The 26,882-nt window shown below is 41.8% G+C and overlaps 1 protein-coding gene and 1 long non-coding RNA gene across 3 annotated transcripts; both read right to left on the bottom strand.

Moving 5' to 3' along the window:
- Positions 1-1,622: 1,622 nt before the first annotated feature.
- LOC122049348 (protein GOS9-like) lies at positions 1,623-2,894 on the bottom strand. Of its 2 annotated transcripts, XM_042610743.1 has the most exons (4): positions 2,796-2,890; positions 2,456-2,704; positions 2,189-2,389; positions 1,623-2,100 (listed from the first exon to the last, which is right to left on the bottom strand). In XM_042610743.1, the coding sequence occupies exons 2-4, from the start codon at positions 2,681-2,683 to the stop codon at positions 1,774-1,776; spliced, it is 756 nt and encodes a 251-aa protein (XP_042466677.1). In that variant the 5' UTR covers positions 2,684-2,704; positions 2,796-2,890; the 3' UTR covers positions 1,623-1,773. The 2 variants fall into 2 exon arrangements, with proteins under 2 accessions (XP_042466677.1, XP_042466676.1); XM_042610742.1 differs by having other exon boundaries at positions 2,456-2,894.
- An 18,570-nt stretch (positions 2,895-21,464) lies between these two features.
- Positions 21,465-22,950, bottom strand: LOC122049347. Its single transcript, XR_006130932.1, has 3 exons — positions 22,448-22,950; positions 21,843-21,923; positions 21,465-21,772 (listed from the first exon to the last, which is right to left on the bottom strand). It is a non-coding gene; the product is annotated as an uncharacterized LOC122049347 (long non-coding RNA).
- Between the last annotated feature and the right edge of the window lie 3,932 nt (positions 22,951-26,882).

The raw sequence follows: 26,882 nt of genomic DNA, 5'->3' as shown, positions 1-26,882 counted from the left end.
CGTGAGAGCATGCTCACTTATAAGTCGCACTGGGGTGAGAGTCTGGAGGCGTGAGAGCATGCTCACTTATGACTCGCACTGGGGAGAGAGTCTGGGACCCGATCGAGAGGTCATTGGGCGTGAGAGCAGACTCACTTATAACTCGCACTGGGGCGAGAGTCTGGGACCCGACCAAGAGGTCGTTGGCGATACTCCGGTCTGAGACCGGTGGCGATACTTTGGTCCGAGACCAGTGGCGATACTCCAGTCCGAGATCGGTGGTGATACTCCGGTCTGAGAGTGGTGGCGATACTCTAGTCCGAGACCGATGGCGATAATCCAGTCCGAGATCGGTGGCGATACTCTAGTCCAAGACCAGTGGTGATTATCTCGACCCCGAACGGGGGAGGTAAGAGGTGATATACTCCGGTCCGAGACCGGTGGCGATAGCTCGACCTCGAACGAGGGAGATAAGAAAGCCGATAAACTTGTCCGAAACCAATGAAGACTGCTCGACTTCGAACAGGAGAGATAAGCCACGAAGTCCGTAGAAGCGGAGCCCGTAACAATATGAGGGAGCAAAACCTTTATCATACCTGACCACGGAGTGGTGTCAACCGGATAAGGATCTAACTTGATCCCCTAACTCCCAAATGTCCGTGAAGTCGGTGAGAAGAATAGTGTTGATCCCTTGACTCCCAAATATCCGCGGAGTCAGGGAGAAAAATAATCTGAGCCCTAACCGTCAAAGGGAGTGAAGCATATAACCATATAAGGGAGCAGAGCCCGTAGCAATAGAAGAAAGCAAAGCACCACGGGTGAAGAGAGCAGAGCCTGTAGACATAAAAGGATGCAAAACAGGTGGAGAATACAGAGCATATAGTCCAGCGGCATTGGTCGGGCGTGCGTGCCTGCGTCGGTGGCGGCGCGAGTCCAGCGGCATTGGCCGGGGAGCAGGGAGAAGGCTGCTGGGCGTCTCCTTGGTTGCGACAGCATGGAGAAGAGGGGGGTGGCGGCTGGAGGTTGCTGCCAGCGGGAGAAAAGGGAAAGCAAAGGAGGCTTGCCGGTGACGAAAGACGAGGCGACGGTGGCAGTGTGAAGAGGGAGGCGATCGCAGCGGCAAGTTTGTCCGATGGTAGCGTCGCATGGAGGAGAAGGAGAGGAGTTGGCGACAGAGCTCCTCGGCAGCATTGGATTAAAGAAGGCTAGAGGAAAGGAGATAGAGGAGGGGAGTGGTCGGCAGTCGGGCGTCGACGCTGGCGAGGAACATGAGAGAGAAGAAAACCTTCTCCCTGACGACAGAGAGAAAAAACGAACGAAGCAACAGTACCCTAAAATGATGTTACCGTGATTTAACTTAATTACCCCTCCCCCTTCTCCTAATTATTCCTCTGCCCTTAAGGCATATCCATAACAATAGTCAATAAAGATAATTAAGATCATCATTTTTTTTTCCCTGAATGCTCAAGCACCACTGCACCCTAGCCCAAATACCAAGTCCAATCACTTCTTGTAATCCTTTCCCTTATGAGCCTTCCGTCCGGGCCCGACCCGACCCTGGTCAGCCCGGCCAACACACCTCGGCCTCTCGAGCTATCATATAAGTATACTAATTTACTAATTCAATTATTCACATGGCTGTATTTTATCAAATTCTGCAGGTCTTATTCGAAGTTTCAACGACAGAATCAAAATTTAAAAAACACAGGAAATACATCAGATTTAAGGAAAAAGACATCGAGAACAAACAAGAACTTGCAGATGCTCAAAAGCAAAACAAAAGCACTAAACCCTTCATGCGCAGACATGGCACGAAGACATCAACGTCCCGCATTGGCACAGATACGGACAATGCTTCTTGCTGGGGCTGTCATCAGCCTGCTGGCAATCCGGAGCTTTCGCTAGGTAGACGCCAATTGCGTTAACGTGCGCCGCTGCTCTTCCGAAGAACCCAGCGACTCTGTAATTGCATTCGAGTTGAGCAGGAGGGAAAACGGATCCGCCGCACCCTTTTCCGAACGAATAGGAATTCTTGTTGGTGACGATGTCTAGTTTGGTTAAACTGATTGTGTCGAAAATTCCTCGAATCGAAGTGATGTGCTCGTTCTCCCCGATCTCAATCTGCATTAATATTTCGTTGAAGCAGTAAATCACATTATGATTATCTGTTCGTGCATCTTCTTATTTGTTGATCACTAAGGAATTTGACCTGATGGAGAGTGCCGCCTTCGCCTCCGATTCTGGGCGTCTTGTATTCTTTCGAGTTGATTCTGTATTCTATCCGGATGGAGTTGATCCGATCGTCCGCGCTCACGTTGATGGTTTTGATGCTGCCAAACGATCCAATGTCCCAGTCGAAACCTAAACGAGGTCCCCATGGTCCTTCAGTCCTTTCATTTCCCTTTCCGCACTGCAAATAAGAAAAGAAATTAACAGTGAAAAATGTTTAATTAATTTCCGAATTCTTTTGATTTACCAATGTATATAGATCTTTGTCGGCCATCGTGTCGAGCGCTCTGCAGACGGCGGCTTCGACTTTGTCGAGCGATTGGAGCGTCGAAATTCCTTGGCGGTCCTTGCAGGCGGCGGCCACCAGCTCGTCGAGGCAGGAGGCGAGGTGGCGGAGTTGCTGCATGGCGGTATCTTCCTTGCAGAACATCTCTTTGATGAGCTTGAGCTGCAGGCGCTCCAGCTTGCACTTCATCTCCTTGAGCCTGATCTGCAGCGCCGGCGAGGCCTCCGGCTCGGCCGCCGCTGCCGCGACGGCGTCCAAGCACCTGATCAGGCGGCAGAGGAGCTCGACGGCGCTGCTGCAGGGAAACATGATGAGATGCCGAAGAAGAAGGACGAGGAGAAGCAGTGATGGGGTGAGAAGTGCATGGGCGTGCTTTAATACTAGTGCGTGCATTGCTTGATATAGAAGCTTAAGAACAAATTAAAGCAGGAACAGAGGAATGGAAAACTTAACGGAGAAGATGAGAAAAAAAAAAGGAGATCTAGGAACGTATTTAATGATATAAAATAAAGAAAAAGGGAAAGATAAAGATAAAGATAAAGCGGGAAGAAATTGTTGGAGATGAAGGGAAGACAAAAATACAAGTCCTGACATTTACAACAAAATAAATTAGGAGAAGAATAAAGATGACAAAGAGAGAACAGACGGTGATTGAAGGAAAAGGTTTCGGTTGGAGTCCTAATTTTACTGATGTATCTTCTATTTTTCACTAAGCAAACGTGCGTGATGAATCTGTTGATAAAATTTAATATAAATGTTAATGTTAACTTAGTTAGTCAATTAGTATGTTGATGAGTTGGTAATTAGTGATGGTAATGGTCAAAGAAGATTATAAGATTTTTATTAGTGGTGCCAATTAATGGTCATAGAAAATTAATGATTTTTTTAAAAAAAATTATTAATAAAAGGTTGTAATCTACTTATTACAATCATCCATATCTTTTCTTATTACCCATTTAACAATTTATCTTTTGATAATTTCAATTTGTACATAAAATTGCTTAGAAATCTCATCAACTATTGATTTGACTTTGTTTTTTTTTTTGTTATAGTTCCATTTTACTGACTCTATTATTTTATTCATTAAATTTTCGTTGTATATAAAAAATTATATAAGTAAATAAATTTAATGAATTTTTTAGTTATCATCTTTATACTGTTCTCAATTAAGTCTCTTTTTTTACGGTGGACGCATATCTAAAAAAAAAACTCCTTATACTTATACTGTTTATTTAATTTGACAGTTGATTATAAAATTTATCATGATCCGGTAATAAGTAGGGGCGATGACACGTGAAAAGTCAATGGTCAATATCGTGAGTATCCGGCAAAGTGGATGTATGTGCATCCGATTTTGCATTACAACTCGGCCTGATATTGAGCTTCCGACGCTAAGAAAACTCAAGCATGACTAGCAAGGAGGAACGAGGGCCGAGCGATCGAGCGGCCTCCCCGCTCGGTCGAACGAGGAGCACAGCTTCGGCCCTGCAAATACGGTTTCTTTGCTCGGCGAGATAGAACCTCGACAATAGGATGATTGGCCGAGCGGACATCCCGCTCGGTCCGGCCCTAATGTCGCCTGAAAGGCACTAGTTGGACGGTCCCTCTGCTCGGCCCGGTAGAGGACAAAGGAAGCAGTTGATGATATCTTCTTGGGGACCAGTGTCGTCGACAGGTGGCATGGTCGGCGGCATGGTCAAACAGAGAATCGTACGGAGGAAACTTCTACTGTCTCGTCAGGGATATGCTCGTGCTATTGAGGCATGACGTCAGACACGCTTTTCTGACACATCCATTCCAGGTATGCTTTGAGGAGCGTGCATGTCTCGGGGATCGTGCATACGCCTATGGGGAGCCCTATATAAGGACCCCCAGACTTCGACGGAGATATGCTCACTTCTTTACTGTAGCTACAGTTCTCGTTTCCCCTTTGCTCTAATTCTTTCTGTCGGAGATCTTACTTGAGCATCGGAGGGTCATCGCCGGGAAACCCCTCCCCGGCTCGGCGTTGTGCTTGCAGGTCCGCGTCGGCGGGAGATCTACGCTTGCAGAGTCTTCGACCAGTCAACGGGAGTGCCACATCCCCAGCGTCCATAGACTCAGCTTTCGGACAGGAACAAATTTGGCGCCGTCTGTGGGAACGCACCTGAATCCGAGCTAAGGAGATGGAAGAAGCTGGACGTCAGCACACTGTGACGCTCTCTCAAGAGGAGCTCGACGCGCTCAACAGGCGCGAGCGACCAAAATAATAGAGCAACAACAGAAGGCGCTAGCCGATCGGCTGGCGCAATAAGCAACCTCAGCATCTGGAGGCCGAGCGACGCACGAAGACCGGCCGGAACAGCTCTCCATATGGGGCCAAAACAAGGGTCTGATCGGCACGCAAGAAGAGGCGCCGCCCGCCCCGATTCCATTCCATCGGGCCTTATTCCAAATGCCATCTGAAATCGCGCAAGTAAATCGAGACCGGTCTTCCTTTGACGAAGCTCCCGCTCAGGACGCGAGAAAGGGCAAGGCACCCCGAGCTGACTCCTCCCCCGAACGGATCAACCGCCAATTCTCCGAGGTAATTCTGCAGGATCCTCTGCCAAGGCACTACTCACCCATGGCAATCGGCGAATACAATAGGTCGACTGATCCGGACGACCACCTCGGTAAGTTCGATAACGTCACAACTCTTCATCAATACACAGATAGAGTTAAGTGACGAGTCTTCCTCACCACGTTATCCGGCTCGGCACAACGTTGGTTTGGAAGATTACCGGATGGATCAATTCATAGTTTCAAAGATTCTGAACGGTCTTCCTCCACCACTTCACGAGCAGCAGACGCTATCAGAAGACCAGCGTGAGTCTATTCTCTATGAAGCAATGGCCGAGAGAGACTTTACGGGCCTACATTCAACGCTTTAACTAAGTGGCCATGAATATCCCCACGGTCTCGTCTGAAACTATGATGCATGCCTTCACCCAAGGGCTCATCGATGGGGACTTCTTCCGCTCGCTCATCAGAAAGTCATCCCGTGATTACGACCATATGCTAAGGAAGGCCAACGAGTATATCAATGTGGAGGAAGCTCGGGCGACTCGAAGGAAAGAAGCTCCATCAGAGCCATCAGTGCACGCCGAGTGAAGGTCATCGGTCAGCCACCAGCCTTGGAGAGGGCCCCGAGCCGATGTGGCACGATCGCATCAGGAAATAAGGCCGCCCGCACATCGTCCAACACATGGCCGCCAAACGACCAAGGCCCAAGGGAAAGGTGTGGACACCTATGTTCTGTACCTTCCATCAATCGGCAATCCACAACACTTGCGATTGTCGCGGAGTCCCTGCAGTCGGTCAGCCGACTCCCAGAAGTTACTGTCGCCGATCGCCTTCCCCCGAACTGTGATATAGGAGGCCAAATGTCGGACGGTGAGAGGAGACCAGGCGGTCACCCGAGCGGCAGCATCATCATCAAGCAAGGAGTGATGACCATGCCCGAGCCTCACACGAGTAAATTAGGCACTCCGCTCGGGAGGAGGAAAACCGAAGCAACGCCGCTCAGGTGAGATCAACATCATAGCTGGTGGACCAACTAGTGGAGACTCCAACCGAGCCCAGAAGTCATATGCTCGGCGATTGGAGATCCATGTTGTAGGATGCAGCCAAGAGAGGGTGAACGGGTCTGAAATCAGCTTTGGCCCCGGGGATCTTGATGGGATTGAAGTGCCGCACGACGACACCCTCATCATCCGTGCGATAATCGCCAACTACACTATTCATCACATATTTATTGACACAGGGAACTCGGTCAACGTTATCTTCAAGAAGGCCTTCGACCAGCTCCAGATCGACCGGGTCAAGTTGCTACCGATGACGACCCCTCTGTATGGGTTCACCGGCAATGAGGTCCAGCTGATCGGTCAGACAAGGTTGGCCATATCACTCAGAGAAGAGCCGCTCCGAAGGACCAGGACTACCACTTTCATCGTCATGGACGCCCCATCAGCCTATAACGTCATTCTGGGTCGACCGACCCTCGATGAATTCCGGGCGGTAGTCTTTACCTATTACCAGAAGATCAAGTTCCCCGTGGAGGATCAGGTCAGAGAAGTTAAAGGAGATCAACTGGCTGCTCGATGCTGCTACGTCGAGATGGTGAAGGCGGAGGCTAAGTCCGCTCGGAAAGTTCCCCGACTCGAGGTAAATGTCATAACCGAGAAACCTCCTACTTTAGTTTATGAAGAAAAAGAAGAGGTGTAGACGCACCTTGGTCGGTCGGAGGCAACGACTTTCATAGTGGCCGACCTACAAGCTGAGCAGAAGGCCGAGCTAATTAGATGCCTTCAACAAAATCATGATGTCTTTGTCTGGTCCACCCATGAACTACCCGGCATTCCCCCGAGCGTAGCACAACATGAGCTCCACGTCCGACGGGACGCTAGGCCGGTGAAGCAGAGGAAAAGGGACTTCAGCGCCGAGCAGAATCAGATCATCCGAGCTGAAGTAGAGAAGCTATTGGAGGTCGGCCACATCAGAGAGGTCCAGTTCCCGAGCTAGCTCGCGAATGTGGTGCTAGTCTCGAAGCCCGGCAATAAGTGGAGGGTCTGCATCGATTTTCGAGACCTCAACAAAGCCTGCCCGAAGGACTTTTACCCACTGCCGAGGATTGACCAGATGGTGGACTCCACAGTTGGGTGCGAGCTGATATGCATTCTGGACGCGTATCAGGGGTATCATCAAGTGTCGCTCGCCCGTGAGGATCAAAAGAAGGTGACCTTCATCACGGCGGACGACACCTACTGCTACAATGTGATGCCGTTCGGACTAAAGAATGCTGGGGCTACCTACCAAAGGCTCATGAATAAGGTGTTCCGGCAGCAGATCGGACGAAACATGGAGGTATATGTTGACGATATATGTTGGTGCGGTTAGCACTAACGATTTAACCCAGGTTTTGATGAATGACAAATAGGTTAAGTTAGGTTTATTGTTGATCTAACACTCTGATCGAGTGTGCAGGATAAGTCCAGACTGGTCGACGAGCTGACCGGATGTCCGGCACGAAGCCCAGCTAGGTCGACGGGCTGACCGGATAGCTGGCACGAAGTCCAAGCGGGTCGACGGGCTGACCGGACGCTTAGGCACGAAGCCCAGCTAGGTCGACGGGCTGACCGGATAGCTGGCACGAAGTCCAGACGGGTCGACGGGCTGACCGGACGTCTGGCGGGTAAGTGAGGTAAGTCACTGGAGGGAAGTGACTGCGAGGACGCGTTCCCAGGAAGGGAACATTAGGCGTCGATCCGGCTTAGATCCATTTCGGATATCTAAGTCGAGATCGTAACTAGATTCCGGTCTCGGAAAGACGGAATCTAAGTCATACTCTTTTCTTGTTAAATCATATTACTTTAGTTGTGCTAACAATATGTTTTGCAGAATATATATTTGCCTCAGACTAACTCTGTTTTGCAGGAAAGGAAGTTTCTGGAAATAGGAGGTCCGGGCGCCCGGAAGGGATCCGGGCGCCCGGAGGTGAATTTTATCCAGACCGAGTCGTCGCTACATGGAGTTCGCTGATTAGACCTGCCACGTCGCACCAGGGCGCTCGGAAGGGATCCAGGCGCCCGGAGCAGCATATAAAAGAAGCCCCAGGGGTGGAGCTTCAATAACGACTGAGAACTCTTCGACTGCTTGCTTTGTTGCTCTACGCTCCTGCGACGCTAACAAAGCTCCGACAAAGTGCTCCTTCTTCTTTGGTTAACTTTCTTGTCGGTATCACTTTATTTCCATTAGCATTTCTGTACCTTAATTTGTAATAGTATTTCGAATTGCTAGTGAATTGCCCAACGAAAGTACTCAAGGAGTACGGGCCTTCGAGTAGGAGTCGTCACAGGCTCCGAACGAAGTAAAAAACACCTTGTTCAGTTTGCCTAAGTTTTTTATTATTCCGCTGCGCTTAACTCTTATTAACGCGATCTTTTCGAATCGATATTCACCCCCCTCTATCGACGTTTCACGATCCAACAATATACTCATCAAGTCCCTCCGAGCTGCCGACCTCTGTGCAGACATAGAGGGAACCTGCCAGACGCTCCGCGCATATGGAATTAAGCTGAACCCGAGCAAATGTCTGTTTGGCGCAAAGGGTGGAAAATTCCTCGGCTATATCGTCATCGAGTGGGGCATCGAGGCGAACCCTAGTAAGGTGAGGGCACTGCAAGATATGCCGTTACCAAGGAATTTGAAGGAAACTTAGCGCCTCACCGGTCGGATAACTGGCTTATCTCGATTCATCTCCAAGTCTGCTGACCGGAGCCTTCCTTTCTTCAAGATATTGCACCGAGCTACCAAGTTCCAATGGGATGAAGAGTGCGACAGGGCGTTTGAAGAACTAAAAGCATATCTGAATTCTCTGCCTGTATTGGCTAAGCCGACTGCCGGCGAGCCGCTTCACATTTATTTGTCCTCGACCGAGCACGCTGTCGGCTCGACGTTGGTGCGGCCGAACGGCGAAGAACAATCAATGTATTTCCTGAGCCATATTTTAAAAGATTCTGAATCTCGCTACACTGGTCTCGAAAAGCTTGCCTTTGCTTTAGTGCTCGCCGCTCAGAGGCTTCGCCCATATTTCCTTGCACACACAATCATGGTAATGACCAACAACCCTTTGGGAAGAGTTCTCCTCAATCCAGAGGCGTCCGAGCGGCTGATCAAATGGATAATAGAGCTTAGTGAATTCGACATATAATATCAGCCCCAAACGACCATCAAGGCACAATCCTTGGCGGACTTTGTCATGGAAGTATAGAATCTCGAGCCAGAAGCCACTTGGAGGATATATGTGGGCGGATCGTCCACTCGGCAAGGAAGCGGAGTCGGTGTTCTACCGATCTCCCCCTAGGAAGAGCGGATGCATCTGTCCGTTCGACTAGAATATCGTGCAATCAACAATGAGGTCGAGTACGAGGCACACATAGCAGGTATGCAGGCCGCTCGGTATGTCGGAGCGATCAAGGTCATGATTCACTCAGATTCCCAATTAGCCGCTCAACAACTCATGGGGGCATTCGAGATAAGCAACACTCGACTTAAGCTCTACGCCGAGGCCTTTGAAAAGCTAAAGGCAAACTTTCGGGAGGTGGTTGTTCAGAAGATACCCCGAGCAAAAAATCAGGTGGCGGATGAGCTGGCTAAGCTAGCCAGCTCCATATCGCCAATTGTTATATCGCAACCGATTGGGCAGGTATCTCTGGTGGCACACATCGATCGAATGAAAGGACTCACCTTCCCAAATAATTAGAGGACACTTCTGATAGAGCTCCTGCGATCAGGAATTACACCATTCGATCGGGAGGAAGCCCTCTTGTTGAGAAGAAGGGCAGGAAGATTCACGCTAATTGGGAATCAACTATACAAGAAAGTTTTCTCCCGAACCCTGCTCAAATGCGTCGAGCCAGAAGACATCGACTACATTCTACGGGAAGTGCATCAAGGAACTTGCGGAGGATACCAAGGCGGTCGGTCATTGGCCAAAAAGATACTGTTGGCCGGGTATTTTTGGCCAACCCTCCAAGCAGATGTCGCTCGGATAGTGTCCACCTTCTTGTCCTACCAGAAGTACCACAGCCTCTCACACCGACCCGCGGAGGAGATGAAGGCGGCCGTAGTATCTTGCCCGTTCGACCAGTGGAGCATGGATATAGTAGGGCCCTTCCCCATGGCGACCGGCCAACGAAAATTCCTGCTCGTCGCAGTAGACTACTTCTCCAAATGGGTCGAGGCCGAGCTGCTCGCGAGAATAACCGAGCATATGGTTAAGAAATTCATCTAGCAACACATCATATGTCGGTTCAGAATCCCGCGTCGGCTCGTCTCTGACAATGGAAGATAGTTCGCCGGACGACATCTCCGAGAATAGTGCGAGGGGTATGGGATTCAGCAGGCCTTCACTTCCGTAGCATATCCCCAAAGCAACGGGCAAGCTGAAGTTGCCAATCGAGAGATCCTGCGAATTCTTCGAGTTTGGCTCGACCACATCGGAGGCAGCTGGGCAAACAATGCTTAACATTATTAATCCAAGTCCACCCATGTTACAAAGTTGATTAAATATTTATTTCTAAAATTGGCTTTCAGGTTAAACATAGAGAGGCACTAGGCCTTCTTGGTTATGGGATCATCCACCACTTCCTTGACAAAGCTTTTTAAAGAAATTCAATATTCAATCTCCTTATAGTAACTCTAGGTTTAACCAATAAGAATAATCGAATTACAAGATCGAAAAAGAAAAAAAAAGAACACAAATTTGAAACCTAGAATCATATGCCTCTTGTGTTTGGTATTTCAAAATCTATACAAAGAAAACTAGTATGATGCGGAATAGAATTACTAGTTATACCTTTCTTTGTAAGCAACAACCTCTTGATCTTCTATCGTATTCCTCTTCTTATATCGGACGTTGTGTGGGTAATGATCTACCGAGATGAGAACCACCAAGCCTCCTTCTTCCTTCTTCCTTCTTCCAAGTTTCGGCCAAGCAACCTTCTCCAAAAGATAGCAAGTCTCGGCCATCAACCAAGCTCCAAGGAAAACTAGGAAACAAAGCCTTCTTTCTCTCCTTCTTCACCAAGCAAATCCGGCCACCAAAACAAGCTCCAAGATGATGATAGGTTCGGCCACTAGAAGAAGAGAGGAAGAGATGATTAGGGTCGGCCACCCCAAGGAAGAAAAGAGAGGAATAATAGATCATATATCTTTAGGTGAGGCACCTCTACCCCCTCTTTTATATTCCTTGATCTTGGCATATAAGGAAATTTAATTATAATAAGAAATCCAGGGAATCGTAACCGCATGTCAGAGAATAATCACTGCCTGTCAGAGAATATGCTAATGGTCGGGTACTTACAGCACTTTGATTCCTTCCTAGACCTATAAGAAGACGCCATGTGTCACCCACCGTCAGACAAAGCCTGACATCTGACATTCCCAGACACTTGTCAAGCTCCAGAAGCATCCGGTGCAGTATAAAAAGGGATGCTTTGTCCCTTATGGAGGTGCGCTGACTTGTCACTTTTCACTCATCTTTACTTTTCGTCATTTATCTGTGTTTCTGGGGAAAAAGTACCTGACTTGAGCGTCGGAGGGCCTGACCCGTGGACTTTTCCCCTAGTTTCTGGTCTCTAATGACTCGTGGGATCGTCTGAGTGTGCGCAGAGTCCTCGCGTCGTCATCCTGATCATCATCCCTCGTCATACGCCCGTGGGAACCCTTCCTGAGAGTGCCAGATCGATCGGACTCCGCTGCGACTTTCCGTTAACCTCCAGTACATCGAGGCTCGCCTTCATCCGACTCAGCTTCTGGACGGGATCACACCGGATGCCAAAGTTTCATCTATATGAACACCCATAGATGTGAAAGCAAACACATGATTATATGCCCTTACATATTGTCTAAAGTGTCTCCCTTCTTCATTTTCCATAGTGAACAATGACTGAAGCTCAACTGGGGCAGGTATTGGTTCCAATTGTATGCGTCCATGTCTACAACACAATTGTGATGTTTCACCACTGAACAATAGAGCTTGACAGTGTGGGCAAATCGTCGGATGTGGCTATTGCCATCGTGCATAAAGATGGTTTATATTAAAACTCCTAGCCAAGTTGTGGTATCGCCGTGGATGTAACATATATTTTGCAAGTCATGTATGACGCAACCATTCATCAGTTGTTGATTTGTTCTTGGACTATCATGTTGAAGGTTTGAAGATGAATTGGCATTAGGTATTGGTTCTAAATCAACTGGATAGGTGCCTAGCATTACAACAAAAGTTAAAATAAAATAATTATATTTCAATAGCAAAGGAATCAGGGAGTATATATATAATTATAAAAAACCAATGTATATTTGATCTAAAATTATAATCCCTAACATAAAACAATGAAAGAAGAACTTACCATCTTCATCAGGCACCGTAGTATGCTTTGTAATCAAGTATAGGTTATGTGATTAATATTAGCACATATCTTACCAGGTGTATTTATAGGCAAATTCAAATTTGCAAATGTTTGATGGGCAATGTCACGTCTTTGCCCATGATAATTTGCCCGACACTGGGAAAGATATGCTTGTCGTTGTTCTTGTGTCATTGTCTCTCTTCTTTCTCTTTGACGTGATGTGCGTAGCTGACGACGATTTTCGTCGTTAGACTGGGTCAGACGTGTTGGAGGGTGTCAAGAACCAAAATACATTGAAACCACCCTTTATAATAAAATTATATTAATTAAAGTATTTTAGTATTAAAATACTAAAGTAGAATCATTAGGGTAAAGTACCTGCCTTTTGAAAATCTAAATTATTTGGATCTTTGAAAATCCGAATTATTTGGATTTTCGAGTATCATCGAACCAAGAATTAATTATTTGGGTAAGATTCGTCAGACCATCCAATAATGCAATAATGCAAGGGTGACGCTAGAGAATCCTAGCAACAAACTAATATAACAGGTTTCCCTATGTAAAAAAATAATTTAATTTAATATTATACTTATCTTAGTAAAAAAAACTAAGAAAAGTATATTTTTTAACATCATAATAATATGCCACAGCCGAGTCTCGAACTCTAGATCACTGATTGTTTCATTTATGAAATTACTAATAAATTTTGGAATTATTTTTAGTGTGAATAGAAAAAAGGATATTAAAGTAAATTCATTTTAGGCTTCACCAAAGTTAGTTAGTAAAGGGGGAAGATTTTTAATAAAATAGTAAGATTAAAATTCCCTTATTCTCCTTGCTATTGGTTAACAAGGAAAATTTAATTAAAAATTCCTTTTAACCCTCTACATGGTCTGCCACCTCATGTGCTCCAAATAGGGCAAGTTTTAAACACAAAATTAAAACTTTCTTATTTGTTTCCGAAAATTTTTAAAATAAAAATTTCTCTAATAATTTTTCTGTTGATTATAAAAGGAAATTTTATAAATTAAAATCTCTCTATTAAAACATGTGGATGATTTCCAAAAAGGAAAATTTTCTTTAAAATTAAAATCTTCCTCTCAATTTACAAATAAGGAAAGATATCAAATCTTTTCTTAATCTTTTGTAGAAACTATAATAGGAAAGATTTAATTCTAAAACTCTCTTTTAAATCATGAAAATGGTTACAAAAAAGGAAAGTTTTATCAAAAATTAAAATCTTCCTTTTAACTACAAATAAGGAAATATATCAAACCTTTCACATAATCTTTTGTAGAAAACTATAAAATGACAGATTTAAACTTTAAACTCTCTTTTAAAACCATGGCTTCCAAATTAGGAAAGATTTTAAAAAATAAAATCCTTTTATTTTATATGGCCGGCCACACCAAGCTTGGACTCCAAGCTATGGTCGGCCACATTTACTTGGCTCAACCTTTGGCTTGGCCGGCCCAAGCTTGGACTCCAAGCTTGCTTGGCCGGCCACCTAAGGTTGGGTAGGAAGGTGGGTATATGTGGGTATAACACTTTATAAATAAGAGGCTACGATAGGGACCAAGAGGAGGAATTGGTTTTGGTCTCCCGATGAAATTAAGCTTCCCGTGTTCGCCCCGAACACCCAACTTAATTTCATCAATAATAATTCATACCACTAAAGAATTATTATTGAACTACCGCACCAATCCCAAATTATATTTTGGGCTCCTTCTTATCATGTGTGTTAGTCTCCCTGTGTTTAAGATACAGAATGTCCACTAATTAAATGAGTTACTGACAACTCACTTAATTAGTATCTAGCTCCAAGAGAAGTACCACTCAACCTTATCGTCATGTCGAACTAAGTCCACCTGCAAGGTTTACATGACAATCCTTATGAGCTCCTCTTGGGGACATCATCAACCTAGATTACTAGGACACAGTTTCCTTCTATAATCAACAACACACATTATAAATAATATCATTTCCCAACTTATTGGGCCTTTTGATTTATCGAACTAAATCTCACCTATTGATAAGTCAAAGAAATAAATACTAGATATATGTGTTTGTTATTATATCAGGATTAAGAGCACACACTTTCATAATAATAAAGGTCTTGTTCTTTTATTCATTCAGTATAAAAAAAATTTACCTTAAATGGTCCAGCTCAATACACTCAGAGTGTACTAGTGTAATTTTATAGTTAAGATAAACTAATATCAAATTACACTACGACTACTCTAATGGTTTGTTCCTTTCCATCTTAGTCGTGAGCTACTGTTTATAATTTATAAGGAATTGGTAACATGATCTTCTGTGTGTGACACCACACACCATGTTATTTACAATATAAATTAATTGAACAACTACACTTAACATATAAATGTAGACATTTGACCAATGTGATTCTTTATTTCAAAATAAAATATTTAAAAAAGCTAGGCTTTTAGTATACACTCTAACAGGACTAACACTTTTTGCAGGGCAAAAGGAACACAAAAAGGCGCAGGTGAACAATACCCGAGGCACCTTCCAAATGACGGAAGGCGCTTTGAGTGTATCGACCCGGCCCTTCGGCCCATTTGGCGGTCCATTTGGTGACTTCTCGTGTCATCAACCGTCGACCTTCGGCCATGCCGTTACTCACTAGGTCTTTCCACCCCTGGCCAGTGGAGTTTTGCCTTCCCCAGGATTCGAACTCTAGACCTCTAGGCTTAAGTACTAGAGTGTATGATGCGGAATAGAAATTACTAGTTATACCTTTCTTTGTAAACAACAACCTCTTGATCTTCTACCGTATTCCTCTTCTTATCTCGGACGTCGTGTGGGCGACGATCTACCGAGACGAGAACCACCCAAGCTTCCTTCTTCTTCTTGTGAGTTTCGGCCACCACAAGTATTCCAAGAATAGATGAGGTTCGGCCACACCACCAAGCTCCAAGGGATGCTAGAAACAAAACCTCCTTTCTCTCCTTCTCCAAGCAAAATCCGACCACCAACAAGCTCCTTGAGAGTTGATGCCGCCGACCACCAATGAAGAAGAAAAGGAGGAGAGGAAGAGGATGAGAAGGGTCGACCACCAACCAAGAAATAGAAGAGAGGAATACTAGAACACAAGTTATGAGGTAAGGCACCTCTACCCTCTCTTTTATATTCCTTGGTCTTGGCAAATAAGGAAAGTTTTATAAAAACTTCCTTATTCTCTTAGCCAATGAAAGGAAAATTTAATTAATATTTCCTTTCTTGTTTCTATATGGCCGGCCACCTCATGATCATCCATCCAAGGAAAGTTTTAAACAAAAATTAAAACTTCCTAATTTGTTTCCGGAATTTTTTAAAATAAAAATTTCTCTTTTAAAAAATTTCCTTCATGGTTGGTTATAAAAGGAAACTTTTATAAATTAAAATATCTCTATTAAAACATGTGGATAATTTCCAAAAAGGAAAGTTATCTTTAAAATTAAAATCTTCCTCTCAATCTACAAATAAGGAAAGATATCAAATCTTTTCTTAATCTTTTGTAGAAACTATAAAAAGAAAGATTTAATTTTAAAACTCTGTTTTAAATCATGAGGATGGTTAAAAAGGAAAGTTTTATCAAAAATTAAAATCTTCCTTTCAACTACAAATAAGGAAAGATTTTAAACCTTTCACTTAATCTTTTGTAGAAAGCTATAAAAGGAAAGATTTAAATTTTAAACTCTCTTTTAAAACTATGGAATTCACATAAGAAAAATTTTTAAAAATAAAATCCTTTTAATTTTATTGTGGCCGACCACCTAAGCTTGGACTCAAGCTAGGGTCGACCACACTTCATCCCATCCAAGCCATGTCTTGGCCGGCCCTTGCTTGGGCTCCAAGCTTGGCTTGGACGGCCACATAAGGATGGGTAAGAAGATGGGTATGGGTGGGTATAATACTTTATAAATAAGAGGCTACAATAGGAACCGAGAGGAGGAATTGATTTTGGTCTCCCGATGAAATTAAGCTTCCCGTGTTCGCCCCGAGCACCCAACTTAATTTTATCAATAATAATTCATACCACTAAAGAATTATTATTGAACTACCGCACCAATCCCAAATTATATTTTGGGCTCCTTCTTATCATGTGTGTGTTAGTCTCCTTGTGTTTAAGATACAGAATGCCCACTAATTAAATGAGTTACTGACAACTCACTTAATTAGTATCTAGCTCCAAGAGAAGTACCACTCAACCTTATCGTCATGTCAGACTAAGTCCACCTGTATGATTTACATGACAATCCTTATGAGCTCCTCTTGGGGACATTATCAACCTAGATTACTAGGACACAATTTCCTTCTATAATCAACAACACACACTATAAATAATATCATTTCTCAACTTATTGGGCCTTTTGATTTATCGAACTAAATCTCACCTATTGATAAGTCAAAGAAATAAATACTAGATATATGTGTTTGTTATTATATCAGGATTAAGAGCACACACTTCCATAATAACAAAGGTCTTGTTCTTTTATTCATTCAGTATAAAAAAAACTTACCTTAAATGGTCCAGCTCAATACACTCAGAGTGTACTAGTGTAATTTTATAGTTAAGATAAACTAATATCAAATTACACTACGACTACTCCAATGGTTTGTTCCTTTCCATCTTAGTCATGAGCCACTGTTTATAATTTATAAGAAATTGATAACATGATCTTCTGTGTGTGACACCACACACAATGTTATCTACAATATAAATTAATTGAACAACTACACTTAACATATAAATGTAGGCATTTGACCAATGTGATTCTTTATTTCAAAATAAAATGTTTACAAAAGGCTAGGCTTTTAGTATACATTCTAATATGCTCCTCACGCTCTTTCCAGATAGGCTCCCTGTCAATCAGACAGACTCTCTATAAGCCTCACTCCCGGCTCAGATCAGACTTGCTCGGTGTCTCTACTCCCCATGCTCTTTCCTGATCGGATCCTTGTCGATCGGGCATACTCTTTATGGGCCTCACTCTCGGATTGGATTGGACTCACTCGGGGCTCTGCTCCCCACTCTTTCCCAATTGGTTCACTATCGATTGGGCAAGCTCTCTATGGGCCTCGCTCCCGGCTCAGACTAGACCCACTCGGGGTTTTGCTCCCCGCTCTTTCTCGATTAGCACCCTGTCGATCAGACAAACTCTCTATATGCCTTACTCCCAGCTCGGACAAGAATCGCTCAAGGCTTTGCCCCCCTCCTTCCCCGATAAAATCAAATTGATGAGACAAACCGTAAAAGAGTTGGCATTAACTTACTAAACCACCTATAAAATCTCTACTCCCTTTAAGATGTCACCACAACTCATTTAGGTCACATATGTTGGGATACTTTAGAGTTAGAGGAGGAGAGTGTTGGTTAGTCCTAGGGAAACATACCGATTCCACTGTACAAAATTTTTTTGTACAAGTGTCGAACCTTTCTTTAAATAACCTATTGTGTTCTTTAGAAGTTAAATTAGGAATCGCAGACGGAACTTAATATCATTGATTCCAAATTTAACTTATCTATTCTTAATGGTTTAGATTTGAATCGCAAGCGGAACTTAACACTATTGATTCAAATCCACCTATGTTATTAATTCCATTAAATATTAATTTCCAAAATTGGCTTCCAGGACTGCATGGCGAGGCACATGGCCTTCTTGGATATGGGAGCAACCACCACCGCCTAGTCAAAGCCTTTTAAGGAAAGCTAATATTTAATTTCCTTAAATAACTCTAGGTTAACCAAAAAGAACAATCGAATCACAAATTCGAAAAAGAAGAAAACACAAACTCGAAAAATAAATTCGATAAACTAGATCTAATTGCCTCTTGTATTTAGAATTCTTACAAAGAAAATAACTAGTATGATGCGGAAGAAAACTACTAGGTATACCTTCTCTTTGTAAGCTAATGACCTTGAGATCTTCTGCCGTATTCCTCGCCTCGCCTTGGACGTCGTGTGGGCGACGAGCCTCCAAGATGAACACCACCCAAAAGCTTCTTCCTCTTCTTCTAAAATCCGGCCACCACCACTACCAAGGAGAAGAGAGCAAAGGGAAAGAGAGAAGAAAGAGGGGCTGACCACCAAGAGATCTCCAAGCAAAAGAATAAGAGTTGTCACATGAAGCCCCCCTCACCCCTTCTTTTATATTACTTGCCCAAGGCAAATAAGGAAAAACTTTTTACAAAAATTAAAATCATCCTCTAGTTTTTCCTTTTCCCTTTTTATTTTTCCTTTACTTTCCTCTTGATTGAATCAATCACCAATTTTAATTTTGTGATGATTTTATTTATTTTATTATGGTCGGCCACTTGCTTGGGCACCAAGCAAGGTGGCCGACCACCTCATCAAGAGGAATAAGGAAATATATTTTTTAAAAATTTTACAAGAAGAAATCTTCTTATAAAATTTACAAGCTCTCTTTCCTAAAGTAGGAGTTAAAAAAGGAAAGTTGTAAAAATTAAAACCATGTTTTAAAATTTATAACTTCTCTTATAAAATTTCCTTTTTTAACATGATCATAGAAAATTTTAATTTTAAAACTTATCTTCCTTTTTTCCTTAAACCATGAGGATGGTTAAAAAAGAAAAGTTTTAAAACTTTTAAAACTCTCTATTAAAATATGTGGCCTAAATCAAATAAGGAAAGTTTTTAAAATTAAAATCTCTCTTTTAAAACTTATAGTTTTCTACAAAGAGAAGATTTTAAAAATTCAAAAACAACCCTCCTTGTTTGAATATTGTGGCCGGCCCCTTCATGCTTGGTCACCAAGCAAAGGGCCGGCCCCTATAGAAGAGGATGTGGCCGACCCTTGCTTGGTCACCAAGCATTGGACCGGCCCCCTTCTTGAACACCAAGAAGAGACTTACATTTGGATGGACTTGAGGCTATAATGAGGCTACGACAGGGACCTAGAGGAGAAATTGGTTTTGGCCTTCCGATGAGCTTGAGTATCCCGTGCTCGCCCCGAACACACAACTCAAGTTCATCGATAATAACTCATTCCACTAGAGAGTTATTATCGCACTACCACACCAATCCCAAATTACATTATGGGCTCTTTCTTATCATGAGTGTGTTAGTCTCCCTATGTTTAAGATTACGAATGTCCACTAATTAAATAAGTTACTGACAACTCACTTAATTAATATCTAGCTCCAAGAGTAGTACCACTCAAGTTCATTGTCATGTCGGACTAAGTCCACCTGCAGGGTTTAACATGACAATCCTTATGAGCTCCTCTTGGGGACATTCTCAACCTAAACGATTAGGACACAGATTCCTTCTATAATCAACAACACACACTATAAGTAATATTATTTCCCAACTTATCGGGCATATTGATTTATCGAGCTAAACCTCACCCTTTGATAAGTCAAAGAAATAAATATTAAATATATATGCTTGTTATTATATTAAGATTAAGAGCACACACTTTCATAATAACTAAGGTCTAGTTCTTTTACTAAGTCAGTACAAAAAAGAACTTACCTAAATGGTCATACTCAATACACTTAGATTGTATCAGTGTAATTTATTAGTCAAGATAAACTAATACTTAATTACACTACAACTATTCTGATGGTTTGTTCCTTTCTTTCTTAGTTGTGAGCAACTGTTTATAATTTATAAAGAACCAATAACATGATCTTCTGAGTGTGACACCACACTCCATGTTATCTACAATATAAATTAATTGAACAATTACATTTAACAAATAAATACAGATATTGACCAATGTGATTCTTTTATTTCAAAAATAAATATTTACAAAAGCTAGGCTTTTAGTATACACTCCAACAGTGGGGGGAAAGGTAGCTAGTTTGTGTCGATGATGAACTTTTGCAGCGGAATACTCGAAGCAAACTTCTCCAATGTTAATGCTAAAGATTTACTTGGTATTCACCTCAAATGAGGTGATTAATCCAAGGATCCGACTCTCTCTTACACATCCACGATAATAACACCACTCGGAAACAATCCGAAGGCGAAAAAGCCTTGTACAAGCTCACAACAAAGAAATATAAGAATAGGAAAACACAAGCTAATACAAAATAGAATCTTACAAGATTACAATCAATGAAACCCTAGCTTGCTCTCTTCTTGTTTGAGAATGTCTCTTGACCTTGGAAGTGTAGCGACACTTGTCTCCAAGAAGCTTCAAGAACTAGCTGTGAGCTTGGTGAAGAGTGGAAGAGAAGCTGTCGAGAGCTAATGAGAACCGTGCACGCCAAAGCCTTTTATCGGGCTAATAACGGCTAGTTTTTCAAGCATATTCGATTAAGCCTTCCTAATCGATTAGGAAGTCTTTTGTTCGCGCGAGAATAGTCCGTAAGTGATTAAGCTTCCCTGCTTAATCACTTACCAATCTCTCTATATATTCACAAAATCCAAGCGTAATTGATTGTCGTAATCGATTAAGTATTCGTAATTGATTGCCCTAATCGATTACTAACCTTTCTGTGCACTCGCGTTAAACTCCTTAATCGATCACCCTAATCGATTAAGGACTTGATAGTCGATTACACTAATCGATTACCAGCCCTAACTTCTTTCATCCAAGTCTAGGGTTCCCTTTCCCAGCATCCGGTCAACCCACTACAAGAAAATCAACATTTAGCTACGAATTTTTTTCGTCGCTAAACCCATTTTCTCGTCGCTAACCATCATTTGCTGCGAAAATAATTCGTCGCTATTATCGTCGCAATAAGCTTGTTGTAAACTATATTTAGCGACGATTATTAATATTTCGTCGCTAACAAGTTAGCGACGATTTAGTAAAAAATCGTCGCAAACCTTTTTAAAAATTTTGTTGGGCACGGTTAGCGACGGTTTTAAAGAAAATCATTGTTAGCGATGATTTTCTCCAAAATCGTCGCTAACATTTTTTTAAAAAATACTTATTTATTTTAAAAAAATACTTATTTATTTTTTAAAAAAATATATATATTTTTTTAAAAATATTTATTTTCATTCATATCCTATATACTAATTCATAAACAAACTCACAAATAACTCATATTTCTACATCATCAAGTTCACAAAACATTCACAACTCTAACAACATTCACAAAAAACTCACACAAGTCTAACAACAAGTAACACAACCAATAAAAATCACACCATCAAGTTCACATCCAAAGAACTTACTATGATGGAGAATTATAACATTTGAATCAATATATGCACCAAAAGCTTAAAAGAGAACATTTTTGCTTATGACACTATCTCAGCTAGGGGCAACTTCGACAAAACTCATTCAGGAGTGCTCCAAGTACTAAGCCACAAAGTTTCGTCAGTCTCCTTGTGCTCAAAATCAGGATGTTTCTCGTTTGGCTACATATTAAGAAAAAAAGAGTAAAAAAGGATGCAGTAAAATAAATATCATATTAATTAATGGTTATACCTTCGTTGATATGTAGTCCACCAGTCATTTGGATTATCGATTAGGTTCTTCCACGAATTTTCTATCAGTGGGAACTTAAAGCTAAAAGTCAAAAAAATAAACAAAAAAACAAGTTACAAACTCTTTCACAAACCCAATGATTATCAAAAGATATGATTTGCTTCAACTGAATCGAAGTCTCTCCAATCCAAGTGTGCTTTCTTCTCAATATAATCTAGTTAATCATTAAAGAAAAATTTAATGAATAGCAAAGAAAGTATTAAACTAAACCTAATGAATAACAATCCTAAAGCATTCAACAAAAACCTAATCTAATCTAACATACTTCATCTAACTTAATCACAAGAACAAACATCAACAAAACAAGAATTGCATGAAATTAAACTAGCATAATTGCAACAAATGTAGGAGCAAAAGTGGTTGGGAAATTTCATCGAACACCTAATATGCATCCCTAATATGCATCTACCAATTCAAGCCTACAGCATGCAATTTGAAACATGGCAAATTAATGTCATTACAATTCAACAATCAGCTCAACATTAATCAACCATCAACACATCAATAATCAACAGTCAACACATAAAGGCATCACCCAAACTTACGGAAGTGAACAGACACAGTTGCGAATGGAGCATCAGAAGGGGCTGATTAAAGCACGGAAGGAGGGCCTCTTCTGTTCTAACCTGAAGAGAAGAGGGGTTGTCGGAAGATAAAGTGGATGCCCACTTCTCTTCTAACCCAAAGAGGAGACGGAAGAGGGGCTGTCATATGCGGATCAGAACGGAGGACGAATCCTCCTCTTCTAACCCAAAGAGGTGGACTGCCGGAGATGGATGGAGTGAGTTGTCGGGTCTTCCTTCTTCTTACCCGAAGAGGTGGATGGACGGATGATGAAGAAGCTCCTCTTACCTTCTAACCCGAAGAGAAGAAGGGGCTGTGGATGTGGAGCCGGTGGTGGAAATGAAGCTCTCCAAAGGTGGCTGTCGGTTTTCCCTCTTTTAATCCGAAGAGGAGAGGAGGTGACCGGATGGTGGTGATGAAGTGGAGAGCAGGCTCGCCTCTTCTAACTTGAAGAGGAGAGGTGAGGGAGAGCCGGAGAGGAGAAGCGGAGGAGGTTGTGCGTGGCGGCGTCGAGGAAAAGCCCTAGGGTTTTTATATATTTTTTTTTTTGCCCTAGGGTCGAATCTGACTAATTTCGTCGCTAATGCTAAATGTTAGCAACGAATCTGATGAATTCGTCGCTAATGCTAAATATCAGGTTCGGTTCTAAAACCCTAATACATGTTAGTGGCGAATTTGACAAATTCATCGCTAAATGATATTAGCGACGAATTTGACAAATTCGTCGCTAATAAAACACATTAGCGATGAATTTGAATTTCGCTGTTAATATTAATATTTAGCTAGGAAATATTATTTCGTCGCTAATAATTCGTCGCTATTTTACTTATTTCTTGCAGTGTCGTGACCTATTGGGACTCCTCATTGCCTAACATCTCGTCAACCTTGACATATTGAGACTTCTTCACCAAGTGTCCGGTCAATCCTTTAACCCACTTGGACTTTTCTCCTTGTGTTAAGTATCCGATCAATCCTTTGACCTATTTGAAACTTCTAATCACCAGGTGTCTGGTCAACATTAACTCACCTGAAGTTCCACATGTCTGTCTTTACTCATCAGGACTTTCATCTTCCTAGCTTGACTCACTAGGGTTTTTCACATGGCTTCACTCACTAGGACTTTCACCTAGCTTCACTCGTCAGGATTTTCTCACTGCCTAGCTTCACTCACTAGGATTTTCACCTGGCTTCACTTACCAGGATTTTCTTTCTGCCTATCTTCACTCACTAAGTTTTTCCAATTACCTGGCTTCACTTACCAGGACTTCCCAACCAAGTGTCCGGTCAATACTAACCTACCTGAATTTTCATCTTTTGCCAATCTTCCCGTTGGACTTGCCCTTGCCTAACCTCCAGTTTGGACTTTCCAGCCAAGTATCTGTTCAACCTTGACCTACTTGACTTTTCTTCACATCAAACTGGTCAACCATTGACCAATCTTCCCATAACGGATAATTACACCTGCAATCTTCATATATTGTCAAACATCAAAACTCAAACATCAAGACTCAAGCTTGAGTCAACTCAAGCTTAGTCAACCTGCTCAACCTTGATATAGGAAAATTACACCAACAATATAAAGGAATGGGCTCTCTGAGAGGCTCATCTTATAACTAACAGTCTAAATGATCTCTTGGCCCAAATGCTCATTTTCGTCATTAATTTAGCACATGGGTTGTCAGAAAGTCAGAAAATCACATCAGTATATAGATACACAATATACGTAATACACCCTACCCATACTTGTGGCGTGACTACTGGATACAATATAAGCATGGTAAGGGGACATGTTGTCTGATAATAGGATAATGTTTCATTAAATGTGAGGATTGTAAGAGACATTATAAAAAAAGGTCATTCTCCATTGGTTTAGATACACATACTCGCACATCCACATACTTACCTTAATTTCTTTCCATTTTTGCGTCACGACTCCCTTCTGACTTGATCGTTAGAGTAGTTGCGCCAGGGACTCTTCCCTAGCCCACTTACTGATGATCCCCCCTCCTCTCACCTTCTTATTGTTGGATGTTCATAGGAGATAATCGAAGTTTCATAGTTAGGTATTTCTCGGAGTTCTTTGAGTAAGTCAACTTTGACGTTACATCACCGATAATCCACACTCCACCACTTCTAGATGAGATCATTAACCATTAATTTTGAGGATTTATAGATAAGGTTTTAAGGATTTGTATATATTAGTGTCTCTCTCCTCTCTTTTAATAGAGAGACTATAAGTCCAACGCCATGACTAATCTAACATTAGTTAATGTTATTAAAAAAATTATTCATTTCATTTTATAATATCCAGAAATATAATTTTATTTATGAGCTAATTAAAACCTTATGCTTTTAATATATGCGAAATAATTTATATTTATATATACAAGTTTAAATTTACGTACTGGATGAAATAATTAATATCTATATTTTGTAAAATATTTTGAAACAAGAAAAAATATTAACCTGACGTATCAGGCGACAGAGGAGCTCGACGACGCTGCGGAAGGGAAACATGATGAGATGCCGAAGAAGAAGACGACGACGACGACGACGACGACGACGACGACGAAGGACGAGGGCAAACAGTGGAGTGTGTAGTACTGTTTTGGTATTCTTTAATACTAGTGCTGTATTGCTGGATCGTCGAACGCTTGATACAGAAGCTTAAGAACAAAGCAGAAACAGGGGAATGATAGGATTAGGAAAAATGAAATAAAGAAAAATGGAAAGATAAAGATAAAGGGGAAAAATTTTCTAACAAAATAAATTAGGAGAAGAATAAAGAGGACAAAGAGAAAAGAATTCAAAATGATTGAAAAGAAAAGGTTTCGGTTGGAGTCCTTATTTTATTGATGCTTCATGACTCCTCTGACCCATCTTCTGTTTTTCACAAAGTATACGATTGAGATGCCACTGATCCGTTGGAAAACTTACACTTCTAAGATTAGTTGATTCAAGAGCTGAATACTTAGATAATAAATATGTCAATAAAATTTAATATAAATATTAACGTTGACTTAAAAAGTTGATGAGTTGACAATTAGTGAATACTCATAGAAGAAGTTTTTATTAGTAGCAACAGATAGTGGTTATAAAAAATTATCCAAGTGTGTTAAGTACTGATTTTTATTTAAAAAAATTATGAATTGAGAATTTAAAGAAGAATTTAAAATTGTAATAAGAGATGACCTAAAAAAATTAATTTCTCAAGTTTTTTTCATTTGAATTTGGGATTGAGAATGATTAGTTTAAAAAAATGATTTATTTTTTTAAATAAAATATTATTTTAATATAAAATTTAATTTTTCTGTTAATATTTAGATAATTTTTTTAATACGGTTAAATTATTTAATCTTTTTGAGACATTGAACGTAAATAAAATTTTATTATTTTTAATTTTTAATTTTTTTTTGAAGAATTTTACTTTGGGTTGTATGGATAAAAAAATCTCTGATTCATATTATTATCGAGGAAGAAAAATAAAAAATGAGAAAGAAATATTATCAACGAGGGAGGAGAAGGGCGTTCTTTGCAAGTATCACCGGCGAGAGAACATAAATGTACAAAATTTTTGATGAGAAAAGAAAAAAGACACCAGCGAGAGAATATAAACATACAAAATTAACGAGGAGAAAAGAAATAGGCATGAAGCATTGGTGAAAGAACAATTAAGGTTTTTTTAGAGATATTAAGAAGGAATGAGTTTATTAGTTTTATAAGATATATAATTAAATAGAATAAAATATTAGCTTAAGGCTACGTTTGGTTGGTGTAATGTAATCTAACTTGTAATGTAATCAAATTTATAATGTAATGTAATGTAATCTTGATTACATTACTACGTTTGGTAATGTAATGTATGTAATCTTTGATTACAAAGGTGATTACATTCTTTTATTTGGCATCCATTATTTTTTATAAGGAATGTAATTCATATTATTATAAAATGACAAAAATATCCTGTGACCTCTATCGGATGTCGCCACACCTCTGCCGGAGTTTGCTGCAGCCATCGGCAACCAGCTGCCGCCGCCACCGTCGGTCGCCGCAGCAGGCCACCGTCTTTGCCAATCGGCGGCGATGGGCGACGGCAAGCGGGTGACGACCAGCGGGCAACGGTGGCGGAGGCGGACGGCGATCGGCGGCCGGCGATTGACGACCGACAATTGGCAGCGGCGATGGCGGTCGATTGTCGGCGGCCGGCGGCGGCCGGCAACGGCCGGCGGCCGGCGGCGGCCGGCGGCGGCCGGCAACGGCCGGCGGCCGGCGGCGGCCGGCGGCGGCGGCCGACGACGAAGGTCGGCGACCGGTGGCGGGCGGCGGTCGACAACAGACTAGGGGTATATTCGGCATTTAAACTTTGGTGAAACAATGACCTCGTAATGTAATCGGATTACATAGCATTTGCTTTGT

Source organism: Zingiber officinale, chromosome 2B (assembly GCF_018446385.1).
Source record: "Zingiber officinale cultivar Zhangliang chromosome 2B, Zo_v1.1, whole genome shotgun sequence".
Classification (NCBI taxonomy): Eukaryota; Viridiplantae; Streptophyta; class Magnoliopsida; order Zingiberales; family Zingiberaceae; genus Zingiber; species Zingiber officinale.
This window is presented reverse-complemented; position numbering and strand designations above follow the sequence as displayed.

Coding starts and splice junctions, on each gene's coding strand:
- LOC122049348 (XM_042610742.1), bottom strand. CDS start 2,887: ATGCACGCACTAGTATTAAAGCACGCCCATGCACTTCTCACCCCATCA. Junction 2,390..2,455: donor ACAAAGATCTATATACATTG/GTAAATCAAAAG, acceptor TCTTATTTGCAG/TGCGGAAAGGGAAATGAAAG. Junction 2,101..2,188: donor AAGGCGGCACTCTCCATCAG/GTCAAATTCCTT, acceptor ATATTAATGCAG/ATTGAGATCGGGGAGAACGA.